This window comes from Adiantum capillus-veneris, unplaced genomic scaffold (assembly GCF_014529385.1).
Source record: "Adiantum capillus-veneris isolate H3 unplaced genomic scaffold, ASM1452938v2 Hic_scaffold_333, whole genome shotgun sequence".
Classification (NCBI taxonomy): Eukaryota; Viridiplantae; Streptophyta; class Polypodiopsida; order Polypodiales; family Pteridaceae; genus Adiantum; species Adiantum capillus-veneris.
This window is the reverse complement of record NW_028221444.1, coordinates 31,713-45,387: the sequence shown is the minus strand read 5'-3', so window position 1 is coordinate 45,387 and position 13,675 is coordinate 31,713. Positions and strand designations below refer to the sequence as shown.

General features: G+C 40.4%; 1 protein-coding gene across 1 annotated transcript; it reads right to left on the bottom strand.

Moving 5' to 3' along the window:
* Positions 1-147: 147 nt before the first annotated feature.
* Positions 148-930, bottom strand: LOC147416944 (uncharacterized). Its single transcript, XM_086507939.1, has 3 exons — positions 841-930; positions 684-706; positions 148-601 (listed from the first exon to the last, which is right to left on the bottom strand). Exons 1-3 carry the CDS (start codon positions 880-882, stop codon positions 385-387), a joined length of 282 nt encoding a protein of 93 aa, XP_086364065.1. The 5' UTR covers positions 883-930; the 3' UTR covers positions 148-384.
* Between the last annotated feature and the right edge of the window lie 12,745 nt (positions 931-13,675).

The window sequence follows — 13,675 nt, the reverse complement described above, 5'->3', positions numbered from 1 at the left end:
CCAGAGTTAGCTTCAACTAATCTCCCCAATTGCTTCTTCAAGCACAAGGATGAAAGGAAACAAATATAAATAAAAACCTTCAAAGTGAGGTAGCAACACCAACTCTAGGAAAATAATGCTATGGTCTAACACTCTCAAACTAAACGTTCAAAGTTCAGAACGTTGCCTCTTGCATTGTACTCTTAAATGCATATATCATGTACATCGTTGGACAAAAACATTTGTCATGGAGATATTTTTACAATAGGGTTTAAATGATTATGCTGCATATGTTTTAACCAAGAAAAAAAATTCTCGAGCTAAAATCCTTCTAAGCACTGTTAGATAAAATCTATCAGAAGAGCCCCTTCTTAAGTCGAAGCAAGCTATGTCTATAAATCCCCATTAGATCATACCAGGTTTGTGTGGAACAAATGACAGACTTTTGGAGCCTTCAGGTTGATTATTTGCATTCAATTGTGCAAGTTGAGAAAGATTTTTCAAGCTGGCAATATCCAAAGAGTAGATATGCTCTTGTTGCCGAGAGAACTTATCCGAGTTTGGCTCTTGCACTGCTTGAGACCTAAACTGTTGTCTTCTTTGCTCAAAAAACTGATGCTGCCTGGATTTCACGTGAAATTATTGTCCAAGCCGAATCAGTTAAGTATCATGGAAACAAACGGCAGGATACCGACACCCAGTACCTGGCTTGAATGGATTTCTTAGTCTGCATGCAAAAGAGTAAGCATTTAGGCATGCAAAAGCTCTCTCTCTCTCTCTCTCTCTCTCTCTCTCTCTCTCTCTCTCTCTCTCTCTCTGTGTGTGTGTGTACACATAAGAGTAAAATGAGGGACTCTGCACCGTTTTCACTTTGCGTCGTCCTCCTCCCATCCATTGCAACATGCTGCTCGCGTACGTTGAACTACGTCAGCTCAAAGAATGCGAAACTTTGTAGGGAAAATTACCAAAATACCCTCTAATTTGTGGAAATTCCCAAAATACCCCTCAAATTTGAAAATTTCCGAAAATAACCCCCTATTTTGTCAAAAATTCCCAAATTGCCCTTCAAATATTCCAAAAGTCCCAAATACCCCTGGTTAGAAGAATAAACATCTCCAAAGACAAAAAAAAAAAAAAACTTTTCATAAGAAGATTGATTGTCTATCATTGTAAGATGTTAAAACTAGAATTTGAGCTGGTTATGTAGGTTTTAGAGAGAAATGCCCTTTTTTGCTAGCTATTTCATTAAAAATTGTGTTAAGCAGTCAAAAATGGATCTCAATTGTCAAAGGAATAAACTCTAAAAAAAGCTAGAGCAATCCACCCAAAACAGACACAAGGGTATTTTGGGAATTTCCACAAATTAGAGGGGTATTTTGGTAATTTTCCCTTCTTTGTAACTTGTGAAGGTGTGTGCATCGATCGGGATTCGGGCCCCTCCGTATTTGAACCCACTCCAAAGGCCCTACCCTCACCACTGAGTAACACAGGGTCTCCATGGTATCCACGGTGGGAAATTGCAGGTGAGAGTCACGAATGTGCTGCAGTGTCCGATCAGCAAAAAGTAAACAAGGACACAATTAGTAAACAAGGACAAGGGAAGATGCACGTCCAAGTTTAGTAATAAACGTTATGTTTGCCACCCTTGGCACATGATACGCGCGTGTGAGGTGGTTAGGTTATCAGCCTTGCAAGTGGGAGGTGTTGGGTTAGATTCGTGTGGCTGCAAGGCGGGCGTCCATTTTTGTTGGGCTGTCCATCTGCCTAGAGATTCTCGCGACGGCCAACAATCGTTGATACCGCCACCCATGGGTCATAAAGACCCCGTGTTACTTAGTGTTGAGGAGGCCCTACCACCGCGAATATGCAATGGTATCGAAAAAATGGCAGACATGAGTTCACATGGTGTTCATTTTGATTCATAAGACTTCACTTTGGGATCACTTTGCTCACACCACTCTGGCATTTCTCTTAGTGTTCACATGGCATTCACATGGTGTTCACAGTGAGTTCCCTCAATGTTCACTTTATTGGGTTCACATAACCTTCACTTAGATATTCATATGGGATCAAGGATGCAAAACCAACCCATCACCCTCAACTAATGGGAACCATTGATCCCACCTGCCACCATTGGCACCCATGTTGATATGTCGTGCCCATGTAGGCAATGTAAACCATTGTTTTTGGCCCGCCATCTCTTGTCAAATGCCCAACCATGCTTGCACGACAATCTTTTGAAAAGCTTGGTCACCTTCAAAAATGGTCACATCAACGTTTATCAAATGAAGCTAAGCTATGACAAGAAAATGAAATACCCAAATGTCAGGCCCATTTGGCCAAAGTAGAATTGTTAGGAAAAAAGTGCAAATTTTAGCCTTGTTCCAACAAGTGTGACGGGCCACTGTATGACCACCCACCGTTTGCATTTTGGGTGAGAGTCACAGTGGGACACCACCAAGCTGCAAGGCTGGTCTATCTTAGTCACAAAAAGTGATCATTCAAACATGATATCTATGTTTTACAACCATAATCAATCTCATTAAGCAAGATCTACAAGTGTATCACTTCCTTCAACCAAATCCACCAATATTTTTACAAGGTCACGTGTTTGTTGACAAATAGAAGATTGCCTCGCAAAAGAAAGAAATTGTTTCCACCAATTCTCACCAACAATTTATAAGGATCCACTTGTGAATCGTCATTGAATATGTTCTGTTTCAAAGGAAGTGTAGAGATAATCCAATTTTTGTGTTGTAGGTTGATCCCAAGCATTTTAAAGAGTTTAATAAACCTCACAAGATCAGAAAACTTGGGAGTTAGATATGTCAATTGTAATAAAAACTTGCATACATGGTTTTCAAAATGTCATGAAAATATGAGCACCAGAGTCTTGTACCCCAAAAAAGGGAAAACATTTACACAATATAAAGGTAAGGTGCCATAGTCCTCACCTGGTTATGGAAACCATAGAGGGTGAAAACTTCCCTTGTGTACTTGAATCTCCTGCAGTGGTAAAGGGTCATGATATGATTCTCCTCCATTGTAGGTGTAATGGAAATGAATATTTTAAAGATTGTTATATGTTTATTTGGAATTGATCTTACTGATGATGCAATGAAGATTGATATATCTAGTATGACCACATCGTGTGATGTTGTGGTTTAGTAGATTAGTAAGTGTCTAGGTGCAAGACATGTTGGCAATGGCTACAATCATATCGATGCAGATAGAGTACCCCTATTGTTATTAGACAGGTTCTATTTATTTTATAAGTATAGTCTAAGGATAATTCCTATTTTTAACACCCAAGTGGATTGTATTAGTTTTGAGCTTAAATCAACATCTATCAATCAAATGTGTGCCAAAGGACAAAGCTCACTTATGTACGAGGGGAGATTGTGCCTAGTCTTCGTGTCCCTCTTCTCCTCTTACCTCTACCTCATATCCTCTTGATCACATGCATGCATAGCACTCCGCTCTATGAGGTGTGCATGTTGCTCTCACTCTCCCGCTTTCCACGCATATGCTTCGCATGTCTCACAGATCATCGTTGCAAGTATCCATGTATGGTTTTTGTTTTGTGCATTCTGCTATTACATATATATTGCATGTTTTCTATGCTGTTGTTGTTGCAGTGGTATCAAATCTATGGCTTGATGTTGGGTATACAATAGTCGTGGCTATGGAGACCTTTGCCTATAGCAATTAAAGCTAAGTCTTTTGTTTTCTGTTAGAAGCTTGGCTAACACAGGATGATCTGGAGACACAATGAGGATGTATATTTTTATTTTTCATACACTCTAGACACTTATAGCCATGAGCCGTTGTAATTTATTGATTCCCGAAGCAAGTACTTTATTAAAAATGTAATTATGAGTCTATTCCAGAGGGGCTGCGAGCTTCCAGATTGTAACTCTTGATCCTTCAATTCCTTATTTTTGACCCAAACCTTATGGCAAGGTATAAAAGCAACTTTTGTAAGGGTTTTTCAAGTTTTTTGGATAATGAAACTATGCGCGTTTACAGAGAATATTGTGTATTCTCCCTCTTTCGTTTGAAGCTCGTATCTCCCTCGTGGATGGTCTGTTTTAAGTGCCAATTCTTGCATTGCATTCGCAGGTGAAAGCTCTACACAACATTGTAAGTTTCTCACAACTAATCTCTCTCTAAATTTGCTCATAACTCACATTTTACATATCAAATCTGTATTTTATGCATAGGAGGGACAATAGGGCATCATTGCTAAGCTAGTAAGTGCATTCGGGGTCAAAAATGGTTAGGTCAAATTTGCCCTATAGCTATTAGTCGTGAATTTGGTGAGTGCCCAAAAGGGGGATTTGATTGTATGGGAATGTGCTCTTAGGTGTTGTATACCCATTCTATAAGTTTTGTCTCGTTTGGACTTCGTTTGCTTCGTGAAATGATGAGGTTTCCTTGCAGTATCGTAACTAGATTTCTCTGCCTGACATGCGGTTGAGTGTCCTTTTGGATAAGTAGGGATTGTATGTGTTTTTTGAGATTCTAAAAACCTCTCGTAGCCTCCATGCACTAGTCGGATTGACTCTGTCCCATGGTGTGACATTTATGTTTGTGGTTCTCACTATCATTGCAATAAGATAGTAGGCTTGGTAAGTAGAGGGCCCAAAATTTTGGCGTCGTTGCCAGGGACGAGGCGACTTAAACTAAAGAAAACCTCTGAGTTCTAATAACATTGTCTAGAGACTTCTTCTAGGTTTGCCTAGAGTTCAAATTCATCATGTAGGAACCGTACGATTGAGATATGTCAGCTTCAGCTGTATAGAGGTGTCTTGGGAGTAGTCGTGCTCTCCGAGAATCTTTAGGCTAAGATTAGGTCGTTTTTCAGTGGTTGATATCTTAGAAGATGTCAGAGTCTATGGATTGATGCACTTTTCAAGCAAAAAAACAAGAAAAACTAGTGTTAGTGGACACTTTCCACTACCTTTCAGCTGATGTGATTAGGAGTAGGGAAAGTAGGAGTCAAAGGAGGTTTTTCATCCTTGTCACTCTCTGATTCGACATCATTGAAGTTGCTTTCAAAAATTCTAGAGACTTCAAGACTGAAATTTTCCAGATAAGCTAGGAAAACCAAAGAGATCAGGATTTCAGACCATAACTAATCTTGGGAAAGCCATAAGAAAGTTTTGGCAAACCAAAAAACCAACTCTATGAGAAGATTTTAACGATTAACCAAAACTCAGATTAATAGTTCCTTGATGGTTTATGCTTGTAAATTTGAGTTTGATTAACCAAAAGCTTTTGAAACACTCTGCTTGCAATCGAGTTGCAACTTGAGTGGTGATAAAAGTTCAGAAAAGTCCATCTCTGCAAGCCAAAAGCTATTAATCGTGATTAATAGCCAGGACCCCATAAATTGACTTCAGTTTCACAAGACCCCTACCAGGTAAAGACCACAAACCTTTCTTGCAAGGAATATCAAGGAGTGAAATTTCATACTAACAACAGTTTTGCTTCTTCAACACAAAATTAACAGGTTAGAGTTTTAATTTGAATCCAAATTGGGCAAAATCTTGAGAGGTTTTATAATAATGTACTTTAGAATTCTTTGTCACACAAAGTTGAAAAAAGTGTGAAGTTGGTCAAAAGGCTATTAATCGTGATTAATACCTAATGAGCTGGAAATGTAAAATTTTCACAGTGTGACCATACCACAGGCTAGAACATAGGTTCTCTCATGTTCAAGCATATTGTGACCTTCTTTAAGACTAACAAGTACGAAGCCCATATTTCCTTGGATCCTAACAAGGAATTTGTCATAATGGTAGATGACCATGTTGAGTAAGTGTTTAAGGTGTGTGTGTGTGTGTGTGTGTGTGTGTAGCATTCATTGTGTGTGCATAATGTAGGTGATTAGCACTAATCACACACACCACAAGCAATGGAGAATGAGCAATTAACCATACACAATAGAGATATGCAAATAGAGTGCTAGGATTGATTGATTCAAGCTAGTTGTGAGTATAAGAGGGACTTTCTTATAGAGCAGATCAAAGGACATCTTTGTGACATCATCAGTGATGTGTTGGACAACCTCTAGAGGTGTAAATTAGCTAGTGCATGCAAGCATATACTAAAGCTAGGCAAAGTAGCTAATCAAAGGTTCAATGTATCTAGTCACAGTGTGAAGAGATGTTTCCCATGAGGAGGTATGTTCAAGGCACAAATCCTAACAAGCCTCCCCTTTTGTGTATGAGAACAAAGTCGAATGTCCTTCTAGTGGGGTCTAAGGCTCCCATGTAGATAGGCTCACAAAGTAGTGTACCTCCCCTAGAGAACTAGTACCAGTAGGTGTGTAGTAGGTCAAATATCCTCCCTGGAGAATTTTCAACCAGGTTGAGGACGTCAAAGTTTCCTCCCCTTGAGAATAGTGATCAACAAGGTGGTAGGACAAAGCAAAGTCAAATTTGGTGGACAAATATAAAAGTCAAAATGTTGTGTTTGAAGAACATCTTCAATACCAACTGGTGCTAGTGATGGTCCCCCTTCCTTTGCTTGCTTTGATATTGTTATCAAATTTGTCATTGTGGTCAAATGTGTCTTCTTCTTGGTCTTTGTGGTCTTCAATTTTGTTGTCATCTCCTCCCCTCGGCCTAGAGCTATCCAAGCAAGTTGTTCGGGGTTGATTCATATGGTGCAGGCATGGCATACATATCGGTGATTGTGCTAGTGATGAATGCCAACAAGAGAGGTATTACCATGCTTTCAATGGCAGTGTCTAGTCGTTTACAAACGGCATGTCCATGGTGCACAAATAGCTAGATTTTGTGTGTTTACAAGACATTATCATGATAGGTGAGCACACACAAAATTTACCCAATGATGGCACTTGAGTAGCTCAAATAGGAATCTGTTGAGCAAAATCTTGGTAGCCCTTTTTTAATGTTGAAATTTTTTTTTACTCCCTGCAGACTCCTATGGGAATGGCCCTCTGCTGAGCCGAGGCTCAGTTAAGTTACTGGCCGTGGGAAATAGGCGTCCGGATGCAAAGTTGAGAGTGTGTGCAGGCCCTTACGGACCCGAATTTCTTATTCAGCTCACTTGACCACCCATCTCAAGTCCGAAAGGTGGCCATGGCGCATGAAACCTCTCCTGCAGACCTGACTCATGAATTTAAGCCGATTGCAAGGTTAACTTGAATTCCACCACACCATCAAAAGTAGGTAATGTGTATTGACCTCATGGCCTTGCCCTCCTCAAATAGATAAGCGCTTGTCGGAGGAGCACAAATGATGAGTGTTATTTATGTTCCTGTTGCTTGGCCGAGAGAAGAATGCTCAAATGGACTCCAAATTGAGCAAGAGTGGGCTCAAATGAAAGCTCTTTCTAATTTCTACCCACACACACAAGTACTTGAAGGGATTAAGAGAATAAATAGCTCAATTATTCAAGCACAAAATACAAACAAATCAATCCTATTATTAATGAAAAATTAGATGTAATGCAAGGAAATCAATTAGCACTCATCATAAGCATGAGAGGGAAGCTTAGATGATCTAGCATAGAGGATTATGCAACTACACACACACACACACACACACACACAAAACCAAGATCTAGTGAAGCTAGGAAATGCTAGCCCTTATTAGGCTCTGATACCACTTGTTGAGTGTTTAAGGTGGGGATGTGTGTGTGTAGCATTCATGTCGTGTGCATAATGTAGTTGATTAGCACTAATCACACACACCACAAGCACATTTGGAGAATGAGCAATTAACCATACATACTAGAGATATGCAAATAGAGTGCTAGGATTGATTGATTCAAGCTAGCTGCGAGTACAAGAGGGGCTCTTCTATAGAGCAGATCAAAGGACATCTTTGTGACATCATCGATGATGTGTTGGACAACCTCTAGAGGTGTAAATTAGCTAGTGCATGCAAGAATATACTAAAGCTAGGCAAAGTAGCTAATCAAAGGTTCACTGTATCTAGTCATAGTGTGAAGAGATGTTTCCCATGAGGAGATGTGATTGAGGCACAAATCCTAACATACCATACCGTCAAGTTTGAAGTGAAGGTTAGGGAAAACAAACAAGTCACCTTTTATATGGACCAAAATGGGGTGCAATACCTCAAGATACAAGATCCTGATTTGGTAGACAAATGGGGATTGGAAGTTGATGCTCTAATTCCAAACAAGGCTGTGAAGGAAGGACCGCATGTGCTAGAGTTTCAAGGATACCATTTGATAGATACTAAACCTCTAAAGCGCATACCCACTAAAAACCCTAGGCTTGGAGTCTATTGTTGGGAAGCCAACAATGTCACGGACTTGATCTGTACTACTCATGTCAAACCAGGGCAATTGACACCCTTGAAAATCGTGTATATTTTCAAGATCAAGGAGAAGGTTTAGCAGAACTTCTTGTGCACCTCTTTGGGAATTGTTATAGCAACAATATTGTTATGATGACTCCAAAGGAGACTGAACAGAGAAAATACCAGGGACATTCGATTCGAGAGGTCATTACAAGGACTATACTTGAAACCAAGCAGAACATAGGGCCAAATGATAGAGCCTATGATAGCATGATCAATCAGAGAGAAAGCACATCCAGAGACAGTCACCTCAATGATGGAAACAGGGGTAGGGATGTAAAAACCACCTTCAACAGGGGAAGAATGAGTGACATTAGGAAAAGAAGAGGTCCCACATGAGCCACACCTACCAAATAGCTGGTTTGAAGGCCTAACCAGCCAGGAGAGTAGGTGTGGAACACAGCCGTAGAGTCAAACCAGCAGATTTTCAAAAATGGATCAAGAAGTACAGTGGAACAAGGGATCCGTACGACCACTTGGCAAGCTTCAGACAAGTTCTGAGAGATGAACGCATAACTGACTTTCACACATGGTTTAAGGGGTTTGGAATGACCTTAGAAGGCAAATCCTTTGACCTGGTTTTAAACCATACCTCTTGGATCAATAACTGACCTACCAACCTTGGCCATGAGGTTTGTTGCTGCGTGCTAGAAAATCTTCCCCATCATACTAAGTTTGGAAGGGGGGACTCTTAAGAGTTTGTGAGTCCATGAGTTCATCACTACACTTGTTACATCTCCACTTATGTCCTCTTGTCCTTCCATTTTACAAACCGCAAGTTTGCGTTACATAAACTTCCTCAAATATGTCACCATTCAAGAAAGCAATAACAATGTGTGATTGATGCACATCCCAAACAAAATGAGCTGCCAATGCACATAGAAAACGAATAGTAGTCACGACAAGTGGGAGCAAAATTTTCTTCATAATCTATGCTTTCTGTTGCGCATAGCTTTTGCAACAAGTCGAGCCTAATGGCAATCAACCTCACCATCCGACTTGCGTTTCAACTTGTAAACCCACTTTCTACCAATGGCCTGTTTGCCAAGAGGCAAATCACATAAAGTGCATGTGTCATTTTTGATAAGTGCATCATATTTTGATTGCATAGCAGACATCCAATTTTTGAATTTGTGCTTCATCAAAAGACAGAGGTTCCTCACATCATGTAAGCTAGACACATCCAAAGCATAACAATCTGATGCATAAGATGCATGGCCAGAGCCTGAACGAGTACGACTAGACAAAGGTGCATCCAATTTATTGTCACACAATGTATACACCAGCCATTTTGGCATACCTCTAGCCTTAAGCAGATGCACCCATGCATGCCTGGAGTAATCATCAGTAAAATTCACAAGTAAAGGAAATTTCCCAAGAATGGAGTTTGCATGGCCCATAAACATCACTATGCACAAGCTGCAACTTGCATGTGGCCCTAACTGAACCATCCTTTGGAAACTTGGAACGTTGCATTTTACCCAAAATACAGCCTTCACAAACATGTTTGAGAGGTGCTTCAAGAGGTGGCAAAGAAGCAACCATATCAGATTTTTGCAAACGCAGCAAATTGGCAAAATTCAGATGCCCAAAACGTGCATGCCACATTTTTGCATTTGAAACAGCCCTTGAATCTGCAACTGCATTCGCAAAAGTTTGTCTACACTTGTCATACAAAGTGAGCTTATGTAGTCCATGGCACAAAAGACCAGATGCAACAATTTCATCACCAAAACTGAGATCATGAATTGTACATCTGTTATCCACAAATTTGACTACAAGTCCAAGTCTAGCAAGTGCATATACAGACAAAAGATTCTTCTTGATCCCAGGTACATACAAAGTGCATCAACAAGTGTGAAAGAATTGCCGTTTGTAACAGTAAGTACAATCTTTCCAACTCCTTGAACTGGATAAGAGGCATTGTTGGCACAAGTGACTAAATTCCCATGAGGGACAGAATCGAGAGAGGTGAACAATTCACGATGTGAGGTAATGTGCTTTGTAGCACCACTATCAAAATACCACACATGTGAATCTGCAGCAACTCACATGCATGCATCATGGAGAGCAGGATTGTAAGTGCACTCTGCACTAAAATCCCATTCTGCATCAACATCAATATCACAGTCTCCTTTCACAAAAGACTCAACAATGGATGCATTTGTAGTGGAACCAACATTTGCAGTGGAACCGCCCTCTTTCTTCTTAGAATCTCTAGCCTTTAACTTAGGACATTGCTTGATCAAGTGATCATTAGCTTTACAATAATGGAAACGCTTATTCTTTTTCCCTTATCACTAGAATTTCCAGACGAATTGCTACCAGTAGAAGCATTAGGAACATAAGTTTTGGCACTTGCAGAAGAACCATAAGAAGTGGCTACATTGGTGTTACCACCCTTTCTTTGAGAAGCAATAAAAGCTTGTTCCACTGCACACTACCTAGTCTTGTTTTTTTTGGAAAGCAACTCTTGCAACAACAATGCGCATAATGCATCAAACCTGACAACTTTAGGATTTACTTGGGTCATAAGTCTCCAAATACTAGCAAAAGTTTGGTAAGAATCTGGTAAGGCATTAAGAACAATCTACACAAGGGAACTGTCTGAAATGACTTCACCTGTAGAAATAAGTTGCTCATTGATATCCTTGACACCAGCAAGGAAAGTGTCCATATCATCTTCCTCATGCATAATCTGCAATTCCAGCTCTTTATGCACTAAATCAATTTTAGCCTCATTGCGGCTCGCATAAAGACCTGTTAGAATATCCCAAGCCTGTTTTGCAGATTTCACTGAACGAATGTGAGGAGTAATGGCGCGCTTCACAGAAAACACAATCAACGCATGAGCCTGTGCATCCTTTACATCCCAATGAGCTTGTTCTACCGTAGGCAAAAACAACTCTAATACCAAAAATCTTTGCAACAAGACCTTCCACATCCTCAACATCACCTACATCCTCAGAACCAGGATGTACATAAATGCCCTGCACAATATTCCAGACATCCTTTGACACAAGAACATGTTGCGTCATGTAATCCCACATAGGGTAATTGTCCCCATCCAATCTGTCCTCAATAGCAAACATCTTGAACACATCTGTGTTGTTGTCAGCCATGGAAAATGCATGCACCTGATGTGAAAACTGCCCAAAATGAGGAGAAACTGAGTGAGACCAGCACATGCTATAAAGCACAACCTGTAGTAGACTGTATGGGACCTATTATGCAAAATTTGGCACTGATAAAAAATTTGCACAAAATGACAAAATTGCCTGAGCAGACCTGGCTGTAGTGGAAACGGAGGACGAAATGAGCCCGAATCAAAAATTTGAGTAGATTGTGCTCGACGAGCCTTCCCAAAAATTTTGTTGACCTGCTAACGCTTGCCAAAGCTCACAGAAATTGGAGAAAGTGAGCATGCGTGTGCTGGAGCTGCTGGCGACTAAGCCTGAGAGGATGCAACTTGCTCTGATACCAATTGTTGGAATTAGGGTTGCAAAGAAACACACACAACTTGGAGAAGATGAAGGAAGCTCAAGGCACACAATAGAGAGTGTGTTACTTAGTGTGCAGTAGAAAAATAGATAACCCTAGAGTGATGGGCGTATATACAATGCACAGGGGGAAAAAACCTCCTAAAGAGGAAAAACATTCCCCAGCGGTCATAGTGTGTTCACACACATCACTACCACTTGTATATGGTAACAATTATGGTTTTCACAAAGTGGTTCTTGTTTAGGTTGAAATCTCAAACTTGACCTTTTGGTATCCTAGACTAGTCACCAAGGCATTTGTATGTGTCATGTTTCAAGTTCACCTCGAATTGTGGGGTGGTCCTAGCTTTCCAACTTTGACCCATTTTACCAGTGGGGCCCTTGACATGGTTTCCATGCATTCATGGTTTTTGTGAATCTAATCCCAAGTGTGGAGAGACTTGCACATGTCTAGAATGAGCCTGCAGCTTTGGAGCGAAATTCATATATAAATATTTCTCATATATGTTGCATTGTGGACCTTCTCATTCCGTAATGTGTGCTATTCACATAAAATCATAGGACATGCCATTTCAAGGCTGATTTCATGTACATGTATTTTGGTAGTCTTTGTGGGTAGTAATCCATGCATTTAGGCTTAATCTATGTTGCTTTCCATGCATTTCGGGCAATTGAACATGAATTCGGGGTTGTTCCATGGTGTCGTTATGTATTGAAACTAAGTGCTTATGTTTGAAACATAGATAGACCTTGGGTTGTGATATCCATGTAGTAGGCTGAATGATTAATGCAATTGTAGCTACTTATTTACATGAAGGTCTTTCCTCGCTAATAGTTTGACCCCAAGAGTCAATTTTATCCACCCATGTCCAAGTTTTCCTCCACATGCCTTGTTTGTGTATGTAGGCCCACATGTCTATGTGTGTCCTTATGGGATTATCTATATAGAGTTTCACCCACCATATTATGTACTTATTGTCAAGATTGGGGGACTTATTGTAAATAGGCCTCTGTGAGATTTAGTTAACCTAGATTTTCCATCTAGATAAATGGTCATTACTTGTCCTTGGCAAATGCAAGTCTAGTTTATCCCATTCTAGTCATAATGGTATTTGTGTCCTTATTCTCTTCATGCTTGTAGGCAGACTAGAAAGATTCACCGAGGCTCGTCCAAGTTTACTAGAGTTGTCCTTGTTTTCCTTGGCCAAGGTTTACTCTTGATTTACTACTTTGCAATGGTGGTCCCTAGTCACCAACTACGTTTGCTTTTGGTTCTCATTTGCTCAAAGTTTTGGATTAGTCAAATTTGACATGGAGGGTGTGCTTAGGATCTTTGTCCTCCTTGCAAGAGTCCAAGTTTACCTATATGGAGGTGTCTTTCATAGGGAGGAGGTGGAATTCGTATTTAGGGCTAGTTATTGTCCTTGATAGAGGGGCAGTCCATCTATTGTCCAAGTTTTAGACGTATAATAATTTAGGCCTAGTTTACCCATGTGGATTTAGGGCACCGGGTTCACCTAGCAATGCTATCCTTGTTTAGGATTACTTTGGAGAAGATGAAGAAGCTCAAGGAACACATCATAGAGTATATGGCTTAGTGCACAAATGAAAGATAAGATAGCCTTAGAATGATGGGTGTATATAAAATGCACGTGGGGAAAACCCTCCTAGTGAGGGAAACAATGCCCCGACGGTCCAAAGTGTGTTCACACACATCACTACCTCATATATGCCCCGTGGGAGTAATGTGGTGAATTACGTGAGTTGGCACATAGTGTATAGGGAAGTGCCATGCCCTGAGGAAAACATCAATCCACAAAGGGGAGTAGGCCCAAA